The 21,349-nt window shown below is 39.2% G+C and overlaps 1 protein-coding gene across 3 annotated transcripts in view; it reads left to right on the top strand.

Annotated features, from left to right (window-relative positions):
* Positions 1 to 21,349, top strand: part of LOC132123346 (A disintegrin and metalloproteinase with thrombospondin motifs 18-like) — a 65,079-nt gene that overhangs the window by 23,903 nt on the left and 19,827 nt on the right. For 2 of the 3 annotated variants that reach the window (XM_059533899.1, XM_059533908.1), the window contains exons 4-16: positions 3,370 to 3,658; positions 4,013 to 4,212; positions 4,319 to 4,402; positions 5,620 to 5,779; positions 6,390 to 6,495; positions 7,196 to 7,333; positions 7,643 to 7,796; positions 8,860 to 8,955; positions 9,926 to 10,074; positions 15,720 to 15,892; positions 18,108 to 18,238; positions 18,385 to 18,508; positions 19,168 to 19,415. In XM_059533899.1, the coding sequence (XP_059389882.1) occupies positions 3,370 to 3,658; positions 4,013 to 4,212; positions 4,319 to 4,402; positions 5,620 to 5,779; positions 6,390 to 6,495; positions 7,196 to 7,333; positions 7,643 to 7,796; positions 8,860 to 8,955; positions 9,926 to 10,074; positions 15,720 to 15,892; positions 18,108 to 18,238; positions 18,385 to 18,508; positions 19,168 to 19,415 (2,052 nt within the window). Of the gene's footprint in view, positions 1 to 3,369; positions 3,663 to 4,012; positions 4,213 to 4,318; positions 4,403 to 5,619; positions 5,780 to 6,389; positions 6,496 to 7,195; positions 7,334 to 7,642; positions 7,797 to 8,859; positions 8,956 to 9,925; positions 10,075 to 15,719; positions 15,893 to 18,107; positions 18,239 to 18,384; positions 18,509 to 19,167; positions 19,416 to 21,349 lie in introns of all 3 variants that reach the window. The other variant, XM_059533919.1, reaches the window with a different exon arrangement.

Consider the following 21,349-nt stretch of genomic DNA (forward strand, 5'->3'; position numbering starts at 1 on the left):
CTAAAAGTTTAAATTAACTAAAAAATTGGTTGAAGAAATGACAGTGATATCATTTCTTACTGTAATTTCTTCAACATTCTTTAATATGTGTTGAAGAAACTATGCACACTCATTCACACAGAGACATGTAGAACATGCAGACTTCATATTTAGCACTTTTTGCGGTTAATTATTCTCAGACACTAGTTCATATCGCCATTTAATTAAGTGTACGGTCCTCCTTTCAATTTATTCTTCCAAGTTTCCCAAATTCTGTGACATTCAGTGTTATTCCATTGTTATGGATTCTGTGATTCTGCCCTATTAAATACCCTGCAAAGATTCATCATGTAAACCTAAAGGAAAGGTCTGAATACCTAGTACAAGTTTGCTTAATGAAGTTGACATATATATTCCTTTTCCCATTGGCAGTACAGTGAAAAGTTGTTCACACAGAAATATTGCTACATTTTGCTGGAAAAAGCATCATAGAAACGCTGACCCAAACCAAATAAATCTGGAGACACATGTATATGGCTTATAATGAAGCAATTAAGCTCTGACATGTTTTATTAGTAATGGCTCCATGTGCGCATGTGTTGGCTTGCTGCAGATGTGTCCCAGGGCACCAGTGCGTGTCACTATCATAGCAGACGATAAGCTCTGGTCTCGCCTTTGACCCCACACCTCATTAATCAACTGTTCGTGAATATCTGACCTCCTCCACTTACCTCTCAAACATGCCATCTAATTCAGCGCTAAAAGATATATAAAACGCACCCATAGAACAGTTATTTTAATTTGTAATACTAATGAATAATTTACAGTATTTTTGATCAAATAAATGCAGCTGTGAATATACTGTACAGTAGAGTTCTTCACTTTTACATCTCAGGTTTCCTTTTCCTCTGAGAAAACGAGTTAATTAGTTGTTGAGTGGTGTTGAGAGAGGATGTAGATATGATAGTCTATCATATCTGTCATGCCTGGCTTTTGGCAATGCTAATCGTCACTGTAAAACAAGCTGCTGAAAGGTTATGCTGCATATGAACTTTTCTCTGCTCTCTGTAGTGAAACATTTGATAAATGGGCAGCTCCTTAAGATGACTTTAGATGCCCCAGGCTGCTCTACATCCCACCAAGTTATCATTTGTTTATTGTGCACTGACAGCTGTAACTATGGCAATGCCCGTATTTTGTGACTATGCAACAGCTGTTTTTTTAACCACCGACATTTCAGCTGGTAGGACCAAGAATCCCTCACAACCAGGAATGTAAAAGTCGATGGTCTCCTGGAGGGCTTTTCTTCCATGACATCAAACTCGCCTATATACCTCCACATTTTTGATTTGATATATTTTCAGCCCCACATCTTTGCTCTGATTTTAACTTGGTCTGGAGGGTTATCTCAAGGCTATCGTCTCCGTTTAGGAATACTCCTGGTTAACTAGGAGTTGACCTCTGTTGACAGCATCTGTTCTGTGCTGTTTATTACCACTGAGAACAAGTTCTACCAGAAAGACTCGGGAGATAAAACGTACGAAGCATACATTTATTGACAACTCAGCAAGCATAATTATAAATTTCTTTGGCGGAAGGCCCCGTCCATGGTTCGTAATCCGAGGGTAGCGGACCTGCATTTCCTGCCTGAAGACGAAGGCAGGGGCGCAGCCGACCCCCCCTGGAAGGTAAGGACAGGACCATCCTGGTGGTGGTGGGGAGGGTGGAGGTTGTTATCACGTCGGCATCTGTGAACTCAAACATGTGTAAGTACAATCTTTTATACCAAAGTATAGAGACGTGATTGGATAATGAGGAAGGTAATTAGTGACGAAGTAATTGAGTCTTCCTGGCAGAACTTAGGCTAAAGCTTTCATTTTAAATCAACCCCCAGTTTGTAAAAATAAAACAATAAGCATGATGACAGTTGTGTCAACATGTGCTTACAATGGAAATCCTTTGGGCAATTATCATATAGTGTGCAACAGATGCTGTCAATAGAGCTGAACTTGTTATTCAAGCTGAAATATTCTCTTAACATGCTATTTTGGGGGCAATTAGAGATACCAGTACTTTATTGGATATACTTTATTACCTCTATTTTTGAATACCAAAATCAATCTATTTTTCATACTGTACATTATAATGTTGTTATGCCTATAGATTCATATAGCATTTAAAACATTTGATTGTACTATTTTATTATCACACTATAAGACTATGGATCAGACGCGTCCTCGCGTGGGTCCAGAGACGCGATGCCCTGCGTTTGGCGTGTGTGCCCCATAATACTAATCTTGTTGATCGTTATAATAGCATAGGTTTTCTGTAAAGATACAAATCAAAACAACTCGCCTGTCGAGTAAAACACAAGCGAGATCGACATCTCTTTCTAGTTGAAGTTTGTCGCGAAGCTCTCTCCATCTAGAAAATGCAATAGCGATATTGATCCTCGCTTATTCTCTCCTCTTGTCCCAAACTTTTCTCGGGTCGTTTGGTTGGCCCATACGCTTATGTTTACGGGAGCAGTCCTTGTCGACAGAACCAGCGGCAGATGGTAAACAGTAATTAGGTTTCATAAATAAGTAACACAATCCACCATAAAACGTGCAAGAAGAAGTAAATAAGCAATTGCTTGAAGCAAGCTAGTGGTTTGCTGTATGCTAGACACTACTTCCGCATTTGTCCACGGCACTGTTGTCATGTGGTTTCTACGTCAGTAAAGGTGGTAACAAAGGGTAATTAACGTCATTGAGAGGCGACTGCGCTGCCCTGTGTCACTGTTTAGAATGGGAATTTTCTCATGATTTACAAGTAGTTGAAAATATTAGAGATATTGTTTGTAATCAGCTGAACAAAATATATAACACTAGCCTAGTGGTGTTTGGATATTTTACTGCAAATATCTTACAAATTGTACCTTTAATACATTTATTTAGCAGTAATGGATTAAATTGTTAAAAGGTGGCTTGGCTAAAAAATATAATTTATTGTGGATTAAACAAAAAAAATCACAGCTGTTTGTAATGTAAATAATAATAAGAAATGTTTCTTAAGCATCAAATCAGAATATTAGAACGATTACTGAACTGTAACACTGGAGTAATGGCTTGAGAAAATCAGTTTTGCCATCACAGGAATAAATGTAATTTTAAAGTTCAATAAAGTAAAATAATAAAAACAATTCTCTTTTTAATTAATACAATTTAATTTAACAGTTTTTTTAATCAAATAAATTAAGCCTTGGTGAACATAAGAGACCTCTTTCAAAAACATAAAAAATCTCGCAGACCCAAAACTTTTAAAGAGTGTGTATCTGACATGCAGTCTAACATCAGTGTTTGTTATTGGTTGCCTGCTTATAGTTTCCTCTTCCTCTGTGCTCTACAGTCAGGTTTGATCCGGTTCTCCGGCGAGGAACTTCTCATCACTCCGCTACCACAGCATTTGGCATTACAACACAACTACAGCGCCCCCTCTGGACATCACCCACATGTCATCTACAAGCGATCAGCTGAGCGCAGAGTGCACGCTGATAAGACTGACATGTCTAGCACTGTTAAATCAAACAACCCCTACAAGAGCAACCACCGTCATCACAACCACCACCACCACCGTCACCATGAGTACCAGCACGGAAAGCTCCAGAGACAACACTTCTGCGGACGCCGCAAGCAATGTATGTAAGGGAATTTCCTTTTAGCTATTGGAAAGTTCATTACACCTTATATAATTGTAAAATATATCAGAGTGCGTAACAGTTAAGCCCTCTGAGATATTTATACTGATTCCAAAATCAAAACTACTGTGCCATTATTATCTGTTGTACTGAAAGAAATTGAATGAAAGCTTGGAAACAGAATGTGAAGTTAATGACTGTGTATTTCCTGGTCTGTCATCGCCTCTCTGGCGCCTTTTATCAGGGAGCTAGCTTGGAAAAAGGAAAAGCAGTTATTTGAGGCAATTTCCAGTTTCTCTCACCCTTTTTCATGATTTTCCGTACTTTTATCTCTCCACCTCATCCTAACTACAGATACTCCCAAGCCTCCTACAGAGGATCATTTTGTCATGCCTGATGAGTTTGAGCAGCAAAGCCGGGTGAAGCGCTCAGAGATTACATCAAGCAAAGAGGCTGGCCTGAATGTTGAAACTCTAGTGGTGGCAGACAGGAAGATTCTGGAGAAACATGGCAGAGACAACGTCACTACCTATGTCCTTACTGTCATGAACATGGTGAGCAAAGCTATCAGCAGCATTGTTGAGGAGAAGACACCTTGTTGCAGAATATGACTGTTTACTTCTACCTGTACTAATGTTCAAAGTTTTTTCCCCTAAACAGGTCTCCAGTCTATTCAAAGATGGAACTATTGGAAATGATATCAACATTGTTGTGGTCAGCCTCCTCCTACTTGAGAAAGATCCGGTAAGATACATACAGTACATACAAAAATACACACATTCTTTCATATATGTATATCTAAGGGTGAACTTAGACTATTTTGAACCATGCTGGAGCACATTTGATCCCCAAAGCCGGGTTCATTTGACTAGCTTTATCGCTCCATATAGTTCATTTAACCGTCCTTGGCTGTAGTGTAATCACTAACCACGCTGGAGCATAGAACATCTACTATTTTGTGTGCGCTACTGTCATCATTATGACCGCAAATATATTCTATTACTACTACTATACTACACTTTTCAAATTATTAAATTCAATTAGGTATATTTAGGTTTATAATGGGTCTGATTCTCACCTTATTGATGAACAACAATTGTAGTTTGCGAGTAAAGATGCAAATTCTTTAATTAACGTCAGCTGTCTGTAATAATTCTCTGATACATACAAGTGAAAATCGCTGAACGGCATGAATTTTACATTTGTTAGGCAGAATCTTAGTGAAAATGGTTTTCTCCGTTATTTCGTACATGATATAAGAGGGCTCCGGCCCAGAATGTTTAGTGCAAGTGTATGTGTATGAGTGTATGTTTTTAATCCAATACAAATGACTCAAAGAGTAATTTGTTTGTGAATCAGAATATACAAGTCACTGCATGCTTTTTTATGATTCACTGCAAATAATTTAATCTTATGTGTCATTCATTCAGAAATCAGAGTGTACTAGTAGCGCTGTATGTTTTTGATTCACTAAAAATATCTGACTTATAAGAGTAATTTCTTAGTGAGTCAAAATAAACTGGTTGCTGTAAATCTTCAATTAATTTAAAATTAATTTATTTGGGAATCAAACTATACTGGTCCCACTGTATGTTTTTGATTTACTAAAGAACGGCTCACAAGGGCTTGTTGCTTCATAAATTGGATTAACACTGATAAATAAACTGTACTGTATGTTGACATTTTTTGGCATTAATATACATCAACAGACTCCAAAATATGATTAATTTTTGCTTTTGCACTAAACGGTGCATGAAACCCTGGTTGCACAGCTAGTTTATTCTCATTAAAGGTAAATTGAATGTCATATCTAATTTTTGAGGTTTCCCAGAGACTTAATTCTATTTTTTATTTTTTTCATTTCTTTCATACTTGAAAGATGCCTGATCATTCACTACTCTGTCTTCTCTCTCTCACCACCCCTCTGAACACTTCAACTCTCTCGGCTTCACTGATGTCAGCTGGGTCTGTCTATCAACCACCACGCAGACCAATCACTCAACAGCTTCTGCCAGTGGCAGTCAGGCCTGATAGGTAAAAACGGCAAGCGGCACGACCATGCCATACTGTTGACGGGGTTGGACATCTGCTCCTGGAAGAATGAACCGTGTGATACATTGGGTAAGGCCATTGATATTCACCTTACAATAGCAGAAGTGGGTCATGTGTTGCGATGTCAGTGGCTAAATGAGTTGCAGGAGGGTAAATTATACAATGCCAACGTTAAGAAAGAGATTGTGGTTGGGGATGTGTGTCCTAGGCTGCCCTCAGGCAGAGAACTTCACCTGAATGAATCCAAGAAATCTCAAATCCACTTTGCAGTCAGTTGGCAGCTTCTTCAGTTTTTGCTATAGAGGCGTCGGCCAAATGTAATGAATTCAGCTCTAAAGCTCCAAACCACAAGTATGCACTTCTTTGAATGTATGGCAAAGGGGAAAGCACTGCTTTTAAATTGCCTCTCTATGATGTGAAACTCAAACTGAAGCTGAGACCATGCAGTTAGAAACATAGCCTAAAAATGTGTTTATGCGTAAGGGGATCCTGTTTCACATTCTATAGGTTTGAAAATATTGTGGTGTGTTTAGTGATACTTAAATAATGTATTACTGTTTCCATTCAGACTTGTTGGATTTTAAAGTTTCTGTAAGAAATTTGTATCAGTGTCACTCATATATCCTCCTCTTCCATCCATGTTTTCATCTTTCTGTCCTTTCTGACTATCCGTCTGCAGGTTTTGCTCCAATAAGTGGGATGTGTAGCAAGTATCGTAGCTGCACGATTAATGAAGATACGGGGCTGGGCCTTGCCTTCACCATCGCCCACGAGTCAGGACATAAGTACGTTAATTCATGCTTTCATGTCCCACACTATTTCAGTTTGGAAAATCATATGCTGTGTAACTGACAAACATTTTGTTTGTGCTTGCTGATTGCCATTGTGATAAGGGGAAGTTTATGGTTGAGATTTTGTTTTTTATGACAGATGTATTTCGAGTCCTTTGGTCCTTTGGCACATCCTCAGCATAAACTGGAAGAAAATCTATCCCAGAGAACCATCAGGCTGATAACATGTTGTGGGATATGCTATTCTCAGCAGTTCAAACATTTGGGTCAAATGAAATGGACACGTGCCTCCAATGTGCAGAGTGTTTAGGGCAAAATTTTCACTGGCCAACAGTCATTAATCACTCATTTATTAAGGAGTAGTCATTTATAAACACATGGCACATCTTCCCAACACTGCTCAGGTCTGAATTTTGTGAATATGTTTATTTTGATGCATTAATAAGTTTGATTCTTACAGGTGTAATAAAAGTAAACATCTAAATGTGTGAGTGTGAATCATGTGACATTCATTAGAGTACAGAAATGATTGAAGGGGTTTTGTGGGATGAAAGTGCATTTGGTTGTAGAGGTAATGTCCCACCTGACTCTGGGAGTGGTTTTTGTCCTGAGGTTGTACATTAATAGTCTCACTGGGTAAAACTTACAATCTTCATCTCTTCCTCTTTCGCTCCCTCCTTTTTTTTTGCCCCAGTTTTGGAATGATCCATGACGGAGAGGGGAATCCCTGCCGGAAGACTGAAGGGAACATAATGTCTCCCACATTGGCTGGGAATAATGGTGTTTTCTCATGGTCTGCCTGTAGTCGGCAATACTTGAACCGATTTTTAGGGTAAACTTTCACTTTACTTGTAATCAAAAAGGGGTATATGCATACATTTTAGAAATGTATATATTTTTAAATTTTTATTGTAATATTTAATTTCCTATATATATATATATATATATATATATATATATATATATATATATATGTGTGTGTGTGTGTGTGTGTGTGTGTGTGTGTGGTTTGGTTGTATAATATATACATATGTTTTTACAAATATGCAATATGTTGTCCCATTAGATATATGTATAATATTGTATGGTTTTTATGCCTGTTTCTCTGCTCATCTTTCGCTGCTTTTGTTTGTGTTCACAGTACAGCTCAGGCTTCATGTCTAGTGGACGAGCCCAAGCACATAGGCCAGTACAAGTACCCCGAGCAGCTTCCAGGTCAGCTGTATGATGCTAATATACAGTGCAAATGGCAGTTTGGCTCGAAAGCTAAACTGTGCAGCCTGGACTTTGTAAAGGTAACCCATAGTTTATATGCTATTAGGTTTCTCTTCATAGTTGGAGTGTTTCAGTGGATCTTTATGCTAAATTAGTTTGAACACAAGTTGGAAATGTTAAACAACTCTTGTTAAACAATTTTCACAATTTTTGTCCTTTTGACAAAATACAATGCCACAATAGAATTCACAGAGATTGAGTTCATTTAGAGTCTCAGATATTTAAATGTGCTCCAACCTGTTAGGTTTGTGTGTTGAGACATCATGATCAACACAAACACACATCTGAGCTTTGGAAAGAGCACAATCTACAGAGAGGAAACCCATTGCCTCAAAATCTACTCAAAGTCTTCATTCACATGTTCAACAGAAATGGACAGGGCCCCCTTTGGCATCCGCTGTAGCCTTTAGCGTCTAACGCACACATTGATATGCAAATAGTTATGCTTGGGAAATGAACATTGTGAGAGTCTATCTGTGGGATTAGCTCTCATGCTATGGACTTCCTCTTTGAGAGATCCCTGTTGCCTTTGTGCGCTTCGAAGACCTTGTACGTGCGCTGAAAAGAGTCTTGAACATCGACCTTGATGGAAGGCAGCTGTACATTTTAATTAAGAATGATTGTGCAGATAAAACCCAATGTTTTTGTTTTCTACCGCCCCCAAAGCCATCCTGTCCTTGTCACAAAGTCGTTGAGATGTAATTAGCCGTGGGAGCTAGCGGCGTTAGCTAGCCAATGATCCAGAGACCAGTGTTGCTAGCTTTTGTGAACCATGTCTCTCTCTCTCTGTCTGCCAGATGCAATCGGGCCATCGGCCAGCAGTGGCCGGTCTCCCAACCCCTCATCACCAATTATTATCGTCGTATTGTGGGAAGAAACAAAATGCAACGATAATAGTGTGTTTCTTTTGGGCAGCACAGTGATTGCTTTTGACAGGCTTTTTTATTTGTTGGGAAAGTTGATTGGCCATTGCTGTAGAAACAAGAGGTCGGCGTGGTGAGGTGCAAGCCAGGGTGGTTGAAGGGTTCCCAGTGGGTGTAGGGCCGTTTTTGACTCTGCTCTCTGTGTGTTCATGCCCCCCAGGACATCTGTAAATCATTGTGGTGCCACAGAACAGGACACAGGTGTGAGACCAAGTTCATGCCTGCTGCTGAGGGCACCATCTGTGGACCAGACATGGTGAGTGAGTGCTTATCTGTTCACCCTGAACACACTGAAATACCGTTAAGGAGGAACATGAACTGACCAGTCTCTCTCGTCATCTTGTCTTCTTATACACCTGTGGTATTGTTCTCTACTTTGGGTAAATGTTCCATAAGGACAGTTGGTCCTGTTTGATGGGGATGAGAGGTGCTGATGTGTGGGACTGTGTGACTTGGCTAGGCAGAGTCCTGCTTTCCAGGTGTATCTCTGGGCCCCATCCCAAACCAGCAGGCTCAATGTCTTCACAGAAACACTTTCTCCTTTTCCTCACTTTCCCTCTCATGCCGTGTCTTCTCTTTGACATGGAAAAAATCAGTTTACCAGATAGTAGTTTGCTAAGCCTGTTGAAAAAAAGAAAATGTCATATGCTAGTTTGGTAATGTTTTGAAGCATTGCAGCTGGTTTGAGCTGGTTTAAGCTGGTCCTTTGTTGGTCATGAGCTGGTTTAAGCTGTCATGTGCTGTCCCTAAGCTGGTCCTTTGAAACTATGGCACCTGCTCATGACCAGTTCATAACCAGCTTAAATCAGCTCACGACCAACAAAGGATCAGCATAAACCAGCTAAAACTAGCTAAAACCTGCTGCCATGCTTCAAAAGATACCTAACCAGTATATATTATTTTTTTTCTACTGGAATCTCCTTGTCTACCACACAAACACTGATTTTGGTGGCTGTTTTAAATGTAAACACATATATGTGAGAATAAAACAAAAATATATAATTATGACATATGAGCCAAGACTAACACAAGAACCAAAGCCAAACTTATTTATAAAAATGGAGATATATAAAGTTGTGAAATAATATAAATTATTGCGAGAAATAATAATGACAAGATATAAAGTCACAGTATGAAAAAATTAACAAAAAACATTCCAGAAACAGACATTCATACATTGCTGATCAGTGTTCAAGATTATTTCTTCGTATTTTTCTATAATGCAGTGGTGCCGGAGAGGACAGTGTGTCAAATTTGGTGATCATGGTCCTAGAGCAGTGCATGGCCAGTGGTCGGGCTGGTCCGAGTGGTCTGACTGTTCACGCACCTGTGGTGGAGGGGTCATGTACCGAGAGCGATCCTGCAACAGCCCCAGGTAACCAAAAACTCATGCTAAAATATTGACACTCTAGATTACCCCTAACTTTGACACACTGAGTATTCTTGGATTAAGTGTATTTTAGAGTACTCATATAATTGCAGCTCATAATCATTCCAGCACTAGAAAGAATAAACAAACAATAAATATTTACATGCATGCATTTGCCAGATGCTTGTATCCAAAGTGACTTACATTGTATTTAAAGTATATAATATAAAGCAGGATTGTTTAAGATTTGAGTGTCTGTCAAATAGTAGATGGAGTTTTTGTGCGTTTAGGTTCAGGTGCTTCCTCTCTGTCTGTGGTGGAAGGTTTATTTGAGATTGGGTTTCTATAGACCACATGTGGCTCTACATGTGGTTTGGTCAAGCTGATGGAACATGCAATTGTGCTTCATCAACATTTGGCTGTCTAGTGCATCTTAACATATTTCTGTTGGAATAGGAAATACTTATAATGCTTTAGACAGCCAGACCAACATGTCTGACATGTACAATTTCAGCAAAGAAAGAAAGAAAGAAAGCAAGAAAGCAAGCAAGAAAGAAACTATTCAAAGTAATATGAGTTGAATTGTATAATTTCATTAATTCCCTGGAAATACCCAGGACAATAATAATTGTGTGTTTGTTTAATTGGGTTAACATAAAACATTAAATTGGGCACATATGATCTATATTATCCATTGTGATCTCATACAAAATGATTAGGTAGATTTAAAGATTAGGTTGATTTAAAGATCCTTTACATAGATGCACAACATTTGGACAGATGCTGCAATATTATTGCTTTTTTGGAAGCACGTTACTAGAAAAGAGCAGGCATTTCCCACTCTACTGCAAGACAATAAAGTGTTTTCAGTGTGAGTGCTTTAATGTTTTCTTTTTTTGTCCTGATTTTGTTGATATAATTCAATGGCTTCTGATCCACGGAGAGAGATATTTTCTCTATCAGTGACACCCCCCCACACTAAATGGTGTTCTCGTAACAAGATTCGGGAGGAGCGCATCAGATACTTAGCCTAATCAACACAGGTGGACCACAATCTAGTAATCAATACCACAGTATAAATATCGCTGACTTACCTCTATCCATTGACGGTTTATCAGCATCCCTCCTCCACCCCATCTCCTCACTTCGAGTTTACCTTTAATAGACGGGGAAGTTGGGGGGGGGGGTTCTCTAGGTTCGGGCCATTCCCGAGCTTGGAGCCCTTCCCCGGAGAGCACGCCAAATACGCATAACATACAGCTAATTATATGTAAGCGTGTACTCGTGAATGGTTTAGTAAAAATAAGAAAACATCGCTGCTTTTCACACTGCAGTTAAGTGTGCTGTGAACATTGTAACTGGCTTCAAACCTTCAAACCAACGAGGTGCAAACCTTGAAACCATCTGCCTCCATTCTGCATGAAAAGCAGAACATTTTATGTATATAATTTCACTCAGAAATGTTTCAAAAGAGGCATTTTGATGGACAATCTTCTCTTGCGGCTCTCAGACAGCACCTGCAGTGGAATAGGTGCTGGTATGTCTTCTGTTTGTGGCGGTGAGGTTCAAGGGGAATCCCCATACTCATCACTTCAGTGTAAGGTCCTCAGGAGACAGCTTTTGAAGCCAGAGGCATGATATGTCATCTCACTCAAACAACATTTATCAATAAATATGATCGTATAAATGTGCTCACAGGACTTTATCCATACTCCGCTGCCAGATTTACAGGTTCATGTGTCTTTGATATGAGTGTTTGAGAAATACATCTCTTGGCAACAGCGTAGTGAAGATGGTTTGTTGATGGGATTGCCTTTTTGAAGTTAGTTTACTATACATAATGCAATGTTAACTAACAGAGTATTGGTAGCATTAATGCATTGTTACCAGAGGGCAAAGTTGAAAAAGTAAAATGCATGTACAATCACCATCAGGACTTCGGAAAGCCCCTAACAAACAAACGGTTAAATTTCATTGCATCATTGTTTGGTATTGTTTATTTATATGTAGAGGGCTCTGTTTTAATGACTTGACTTTAAAGTGGATATCTAATGGATAACAGTGTGGGCATAATGATGGTTTGATTAAAAAAAGAGATGGGAGATGTATTGAGAGAGTGGGGTAGAGAAGGATGTGGGTTTATGTGGGGAGTTTTGGAGAGATTCAGGCAAGCAGAAAGACAGGGTGACCCTGTTTCCTCTGAAGTTTGCACTTATACTGCTGTTCTGAAATGTAACATTCAACAGTTGGTAAATGATGCAACAAAGACTTGTAGACAAAGAGAAAAAGAGAATAATGTTCCCTTTTGCTAATAAGTTTAGCATGTAGCACACAATTAATATTTCACAGTTATTTTAATATCTAATCAGAAAACATGCACTCCCGCCTCTTCTCTTTCAATCTCTCTCTGTGCTGTGTTTGTTTTTATAACTGCTTTACCATATGGGCCCATAGTACACGGTCTCCAAAGCTCTACTAGGATCATCCTGAAAACCGGTTTCAAAAACAAAAGCAGATGTGCACAAACAGCCTCCTGACAGCACTGTTAGACTATCACTGATCTCACTGGCTTCTCCTGAAAAGTGAGGCATAATTTCCCAATGCAACATGTTTATACACAACCATAGATCAAGGGTTTCCAGACTTTTTCACACCAGGATGCACCTAGAAAAGTGTAATCTTTTATGAGACCCCACCTCCCCCCATATGTTTTTGTAGGACAACCTAGAAGTTAACATCACTCTGCTTCCCTCAACAAAAACCCACATGATTTCATTGGCCATTGGATTATTGCAGAAAAAAAATAAGTTTTGTTACCTACACAAGTTTATGATTCTTATATGTTTTGGTAAAGATAATCTTCACAAATTAACACAGCTTTTATAAACTAAAATAGGTTATAAATAAACTACTCCACTGTTACATAACTTCAGAGTCACCCGCAAGTTTACAACCAATATTTTGATATTCATTTAAAATTTATAAGCTGGAATGTTTTAGTTAGCATAGTTTGCAATGAGCCGATTATAAACACAATGAGGCTGTAAAAGCACACTCGTGAGTAGATGAGTTTAGCTGTTCTGCGTGACAACCTCTGTAGTCCCGTTTAGCCACTTGTTAGCTACAACCTTATTTCAAGGGTTAGCATAAACAACAAGTGGGATATTACTGGGGTATTTTATGTTGTAAAATAAAATGTAAAGTGTTCTGAACTTGTGTTAACCACTGACCTTACTTCAGACATTTGACCAACACATTGACTTTGACAGGATGGAAACAGAAATAAAAAAATGCTGGAATTAACTGTTCAGTAAGTGAGTCATTTGTCAATTCAATATGCGCTCTAATGGATTTGATGAGTTAAATCAATATAATCAAATCATTAAAATGTATTCAGAATTGAGTTCTTTATACACAATTCATTAAAATAATCAGCTCTTTAGAGTCATTTGTTCAATTAGTCGCACTGTATGCTTACATTCAGCTGAATGCACCACAATTTTAGTGAACCATTTATTTCCACTCTGCAGGGACAAGATCCACAGTTTGAAAATGGCTGTTCTAGACAATGCAACAATGTTGCCATTTTTCTGAAGAAAAGTCATTCATTTATCTCACTGTGTGTGTTTTCCCCATGTTTTCTCTGTTTGATCACTGTACATGAATAAAGATGATGAGTGATTTTTAGAGTGCGTGGAAGGCTCATCTGTCCTCTCTGTGAGCAGTTTCCTAACCTCAAGTGTGAACATGCAATAAAAACCTAAAGGCTAGAGACTAAAGGAACATGCACAGGCACACAGACACATACACTGACAGGCCCATGGCGCAGTCCTTTGCTTTGAGGTTAAGCTACAAGAGGGTACCCAAGAGTCTTCCACTTTAAAACATGCAGCCATGCCGCAAGCATGCCTCCGCTCTCACAGCCTCAGTTACAGGAGCTGCTGGACCACTTTTCCCTCAGGAAAGATGGTGACTGTCTGCTTCATGTGGCACTTGGAGGCATTCCTGTGGCATTGGGAGGAGGCTACAGCTCTTCTCCAGCCTCAAGCAGCCTCAGCAAGACAGGGTGATGGTTTGAACACATTGTCCAGAGCCTCAGGGCTGACCTTTTATGATTTCCAGTCTTGCTTGCAAGAGTTGGCCATTACAGGTTTTAGAGAGTTAAAGATGAATGAATGAATTTCCATCTTGTTCTAAGTTGTTTATGTTAGAATGGTTGTTGTTTTTTTACTAGATCAGCCAGAAAATCGCTGTTTATCAAGGTCAGCTTGTTGGTGGACTAGTTAAGGGGTTAGTTCACCCGAGAATGAAAATTTGTCCATCTTCTACTCTCCCTCGAAGCATCCTACGTGTATGTGACTTTCTTCTTTCAGAATAATCCAATCGAAGTTCTATTAAAAATTATACTTCGCTCTTCCAAGCCTTTCAATGGGGGAAAGCGGGTGTTTGTTGTCAACATTTCAGAAGACGGGAAAAAAAAGTTTGCGCATCTTTATTAAAATATCCCTCACATGGCTCCGGGTGGGGTGAGGGGTTGAATAAAGGCCCCCTGTAGAGAATCCATGTCAATCCATGTGTTTTTGTAAGATAAATATGCAGATTTCAAACGTAATAAACACTTTTTTTCCCACTTCTGCTGACTCTTGGGAACCGGAAGACGTGCCGGCGGATGTCATAGTTTGTCAGCGCTGCGTGGTTAGTGACGAGCGTTGAGAGAGAACAAAACAAAGCGCTAGTCACGAATTAGAAGTACCAAACGAGGATTTGTAAAGAAAAACGTCAGAGGATTTCAAAATAAGCCAAGAGGAGACTGGTTTTCCTTTGCTGAAATAATGAAACTTTCACAGAGGCGCGCGTGCAAAGCATATGTCTTCCATCATCCGCCTGCACCTCTTCAGGTTCCCAACAGTCAGCAGAAATTAGAAAAAAATTTGTTTATTAAGTTTGAAATCTGGATATTTATCTTTCAAAAACGCATGGATTCACAACAAGGGGCCTTTATTCACTCCCCAGAGCCGTGTGAGGGCCGTATTATTACAGATGCGCTGTACAGATGTAACAAATACCCGCTTACCCCCGCTGAATGGCTTGGAAGAGCGAAGGACAATTTTTAATAGAACTTCGATTGGATTATTCTGAAAGAAGAAAGTCACATACATTTGGGATGCTTCAAATGCTGAGTAAAAGATGGACAAATGTTCATTCTCGGGTGAACTAACCCTTTAAGAAAACATGGTATTGGCCATCCAAAACAAACCATTTTTCAACCAGGTTTCCTATTTGGCTGCAAGCAAGTAGACTCAGATAACACAATGTGTAAAGTACATCAGCACAGCTGCGTGTTGTCTTGTTCTCATTGAAGTTTATTATTCAAAAATCATAGCTGTTGAAAACACTGGCGAGTCCAAGTCATGAATGGAATTGTATCCCAAACACTTTATATCTTTTACAGCTGTCAGTTGGGATGTGATTCAGTCAGATGCTAATGCACATCATATGAAATGCATCTCACCAGCCCCTCTTCCAAAAAATACCGAATGGCTGTCATTCCTCTTGTGTGTTGAATGCTTGCAGAGGCACATCTGTTTCTTCTCGCTCTCTCTCCTTGCTTCCATGTTCGCTTCTGCTAATTGCTGGTTGTTTCACCCAAGCCCACAGCACAACGGCAAGTTCTGCCAAGGCCCCAGTCGACTGCACCAGCTGTGTAACACCAAGCCATGCCAGCCCAATGAAGTGGACTTCAGAGCTCAGCAGTGCACTGAGTACAACAGCAAACCCTTCAGGGGATGGTACTACAAATGGAAGCCATACACCAAAGTGGAAGGTATGGGAATTATTTGGGCCTTAATGCATTCATTACGAACAAAAGCAAATGTCTCATTAACAGCTGGAAGAGAGCACAGTAAACCTCTGCTGTGGGTTCAAAATCCCCATGCGTCTTCATTTACTGGACGTGCGAGACTCACACTTTTTTTTTTTAAAGGAATGTATTATAAATGTATGAGTTCAGTAACCTTTATAAGATTTTTTTTAAGTCTCTTTCACATTTATTTAATCACAAATACAGTAAAACAATATAATATTATTAAACATTACATTTAAAATAGCAGCTATACTCCAGTTTTACGTGTAACACGATTCTTCAGAAATCATTCTAATATGCTGATTTGCTGATCAAGAAACATTTCGTAATATCATCATCTATGTTGAAAACAGTTGCTTAACATTTCTGTGGACACGGTGACACATTTTTGTTCACGATTCCTTTATGAATAGAACAGTGTTAATTTGAAATAGTTCAACATAACATAACATATTGTTTAAAATTGTGCAAAACCAGTGAAAAGCCTTTATTGTCACTTTTTCATCAATGCATCACTGTTGAAAAAAAACTTAATAAATAAAAAAACGTACTGACCCTCATAATTTTTAAATGGTAGCCTACCTAAAACATTGTCTGACATTAACAACAAACCTCAAAAACACATTAATTTCAGACTTTACCTGAATACCTGCTCAGTTTTTAATACCCTCTGTTATCTGAGTCAGCGAGAACAGCTGTGTTTTTAAAATAGTAATCATTCTCATTAGTTTCTGACAATATGTATTGAGAGTGTTACATACTGTAGGACAAATATATTCCACCCAAGCTATTCCTCTCCCCTAATGTGTGTTGTCTAAGCTGTGCATGGATTTGGACTGGAAACATGTATCCACTCGTTCTGTGAGTTCAGTGCACTGATCAACCCTGCAAGCAGGTTTGGACCTGAATAGGACCCTGTTTGTGTATTCGGGATTTCTAAAGTGTTAATGGACTGGGAGTGAAAAAGGGAAAGGATAGCAAGGCCTGTCAGCTTTTTTAAGACTAATGAGAAAGACCAGTGAGCTGAATAGAGCTCCATGCTCTAATTTGTAGGGTGTGTGTTTTAGTGGGTAGTACATGTGTAAGTGTAACCCCACTGGTTCTACTCCCTGCACTTGCTCCGAGTGCGACTCGAACCAGCATTTCTGGTATTGGATGTGGAAAATACTGCAAAGTCAATAAATATTACAATCTCTAATATCGGTCACTAATAATCAGGGGAGTGAGGTTTCACCTGCACAGCTCTTACTAGCTAGCCTCCATTACATTAGGAAGCACTTACCCCAGTTTGACTGGGATTTTAAGACTCAGATAAAACTGGATTAACCACTGACGTGTCCTGTTGTTAAGTTTAGTTTGCCCTCCTCTCTACTTCTAAGGGCATTATTCAGCTTTTATTGTTAGGTTTACTGTTTAGTTTTCTATTCTGCTACAGTAGACCTATAAGTCTGTAACAATATAATTTGTTTTCATCTGAAGTAAAAGAAAAATAATAATGATTTAATATGTTTCTTTAAAAAAAAAAGAGAGAAAGGGAGATATTAATCATACAGTTAATTTGTGCTGTTGTATTGAATGAGCCTGGATTTGTGTGAGGATGCAGATGCATCTCTGAAAGGTCCATATTTTTCTCTCGGTAGGAGAGTTGGATATAGTCGCCTCTCTTGCATTCCAGCTTTATGGGCCCATTTGTAACAGCGTTTTAAATTTTAGTGCAACATGTGTTCTGTGGCTATGTTCTCTACAGCATGGTTAGCCTTCCAGTTGCTTCACAGCCAACCACACACAGCTTAAACATGCCCAGTAATTAACACTAGACAGTAGTACACATCTGCATTGTGTCTGCTAAAAAATAAATGATGCATGACGGACAGCAAATTTCTCTCTTTTATGTATTGATTGATCAAGCGCAAGCTCAAGCTGAACTGTAATGTATGGGTATTATTGATAATGTGGGTTTCTGGGGTTTTGCATGCTTTTCAAAGAATTGTTTTTCATTTTACAAGTCCACCTGCATTTTGTCTGGAAAATGTTCACCGGATTATCACTCTATATGTCGTCATGCGTGAGACTTCATAGCAGCATGCTGAGGGTACCAGTACGGAGCCTCAGAAGATCTTACATAAAATCACTCTGAAGCTATAAGATCTAATGACCCCATTCATCTCCTATCTAGAAGAGGACATCTGTAAGCTGTACTGCATTGCTGAGGACTTTGATTTTTTCTTCGCTATGTCCAGCAAAGTCAAAGATGGGACGTCTTGCTCTGACTACAAAGGTGGAGTGTGCATTGATGGGATATGCAAGGTACGTGAGGAGGTGATGATTCTGAGATGGTCATATTTCGGGCATCAATTGATTGACATTAGCATTTTGTTATACTCATCAGTTCTAGTGGGCTAAACTGTGTGTGTCAGTTAACAAATGTTGTTTTAATAACTTTTCCTGTATAGCCGGTGGGCTGTGACCAGGTGTTGGGATCAAAGTCCGCTTTGGATGCCTGTGGAGTGTGTAAAGGAGACAACTCCACCTGCAAGTTCTACAGTGGCCAGTACACCCTCCAGCACAGAGCCAATGGTAAGGCCCTTGCAGAGCATGTTTCTTTCATACCTTCTGATCTTCTCTGACAAATCAGTTTTTTGAAGAGAATGACAGGCTTCAAAAGAAAGAAACAAGGAGTGAATCATAAAATAATATAAAATGCCTAAAGCAGTGGCTCTCACCTGGGGTGGTTCTTATTTTTATCAGTGTTGAAAACAGTTGTGCTGATTAATATTTGAATGAAATCAATGGCACATTCTTTGACAAAATAGAAATGTTGTAACATAAATGCCTTTAAGGTCAATTAAAGGCATAATGCCTTTTGATCAATTTAATGCATCCTTTCTCAATTAAGAATTATTAATAAAATCGTACTGAACCCAACGTTTTGAATCTTTCGCAAATTGATAGTGTATATAGGTGTATTTCATTTAATTTCATTGAGAACTAGTGCTCTGTAATAAAATATAATAACTATCACTTTAGAGGCTCCTCTCCTCAGACTTATTTTTAAAGCACTTTCACAGCAGGAGCTCTTGCAAGTCTGGCACCTCATAGCTCTCCTCCGACTGAAGGAGGTGATAATGCATCAGCTCAAAGATTCCTGTTCCCTCTGGCCTTTAAAAATGCAAAAACTGCAAAAGTGAGCAGAAGTGAGCAAACCTATTTTCCCTTTTTTCCCCCTTACTTTTCAGAATATTACCCCGTTGTGATGGTTCCCGCTGGAGCGAGGAGCATCAGGGTGCAGGAGATGGAGATCTCCACCAGCTACCTGGCTGTCCGCAGTCTGAAACGTGGTACCTACTACCTGACGGGGGACTGGACAGTGGACTGGCCTGGCAGGTTCCAGTTCGCAGACACTACGTTCAACTATCAGCGCTCTTTCAACCGGCCTGAGACCTTGTACGCTGCAGGCCCCACTAATGAGACCCTGCTCTTTGAAGTGAGTCACCCCCGTCCCCGTCCGTCCTGACACCTGTTAGCGAATTAGCCATGACAGGGTCTTGGCAAGAGTAGCGTGGCAATTCGGTCAGATGAAAACAAGGCTGAGGGACAGTGGGTGAGTGAGAGAGATGAGAATTAAATGTGGGAAAGATAGAGAGAGAGACAGAAGAGATGGCACACAAATGAGTCAAACAGGCAGACGCCTCTGTTTGGGATTAATTGCACACCAGAGCCAACGTGGTCATTGTGACTTTCATCTTCAGTATGTAGAGATTTGCGATCAAATGGTGCGACAATGTGAATGGCACTAAGCTTTGAACTTGCTGCACTGAGTGCTCTTGCTAATGGGCAGTGCAGGGCACTGCTTACATGAAGGGTGATGGGTATGGGTTCAGATGACCTTTGAGGTTAAGTTATATTAAGGATGCTTCATATATCTGCACAAATCTGAAATGTGGATAAGAGTTCATTTGATTTCAGAAGAATCATTTAAAACTTTTATCGACATGTGTTTTACTATAGTAGTTCTGTGGGTTGATATGTAATGTCACGTGTGCTCTGGGAAAGAAAATTTCCTCATCCAAGATGCAGAATTATTTATATATTACGGTACGATCTGTTATGTCCAGGCCAAGAAAAAAAATGTCTTGGGAAAACAGCTTTGCATATGTTGAGGTAAGTAAGATCTTGTGATAACGTCAAGGTTTTGAGATTTATTTTTATTTTACCTCAAGCTTAAGAGAAATTAAGATTAGAAGTAGATTTTTATGTCTATGTGATGTCAAAATCTAGAAAACATTCAGTTAAAATGAGGAATAATGCTGTAGCACCAAACAATTCAATATTTATGCTGCCAAGATCTGTACTGTAACCAATCCAAATGTCATTGTAAAGACTAAATGAATCATTTGAACTCTTAGAAAAATTAACATGATGGCATATTTGAATGACTTCACTTAGCAATTAAAACAAATGCAGATCCATTATATGATACTTTCAAATTTCTTTTGTTACCAACACCTCAAGTTGTTAAAAATACATTTGGCCCTGATCCTATTAGGTGTTGTGTAATTTGTCAAAAAATTTGGCATGCTTCATATAATACTCTTTCATGTTGATCTTATTTACTGGCCTTTGATCTGCTCAGCACTCAACCTGTGCTTTACCTGCATGCAGCATTCCCCTTAAGCCCACATGCCCTCTCTTCATTACGTTTTCCCCAGGGTGGGCGGTGGCAGCAGAGGTCTGATTTGCAGATGAGTGGGCATTAATCTCTCTAAGTATGCTCTGTAATTTCAAAAAGAAGAGGAGGGTAGAGAGAGATTAAAAGATTAAGATTTCTGCAATTGAACTCAATAGATCAGAGAGGCTTGGGGTCACGATTCTAGGGAAGCAGCTTGTCAATTATGCTTGGCTGGATCTCTCAGTTTAACCTGCTATGGAAAATGGATAAGTATCAGCTTCAAGACCCTTACTGAATGCTTAGGAAAATGCATTTCGAGAAATTTGAATGTAAATGTTGAAATTGTTCCAGAGCTTTTTTTTCGTCCATACATTTGTTTCTTCTTGACCATAGGAACTGCTATGCTTCTAGCCAGGGCACAGTTGGATTTTTGTGTAGTAACCCTATACTGAGAGTGCTTGATAATGAACATTTCCCAGTAGTCCTGTTCAACAGAGTTTAGTAATTACCTCAGATTTTCCATCATTATTCAGAATGACTGGGGTGAAAGATAAAGAGGGGGCATCTAGAGCGAGAAGCTCATTAGATTGAGCTTTCATTACAACATAAGACAAAAGAAGATTCAGGGAAGCCTCAGAAAACTTGATTTTACAGTATTTGGATGGGGAGGGATGTTTGGCATGTTGAATCGATGTTCAAAATTGTGATTCTTGTTACATATGTTAAGAGTGAAACGCTAGACTTCCTAT

Source organism: Carassius carassius, chromosome 3 (assembly GCF_963082965.1).
Source record: "Carassius carassius chromosome 3, fCarCar2.1, whole genome shotgun sequence".
NCBI lineage: Eukaryota > Metazoa > Chordata > Actinopteri > Cypriniformes > Cyprinidae > Carassius > Carassius carassius.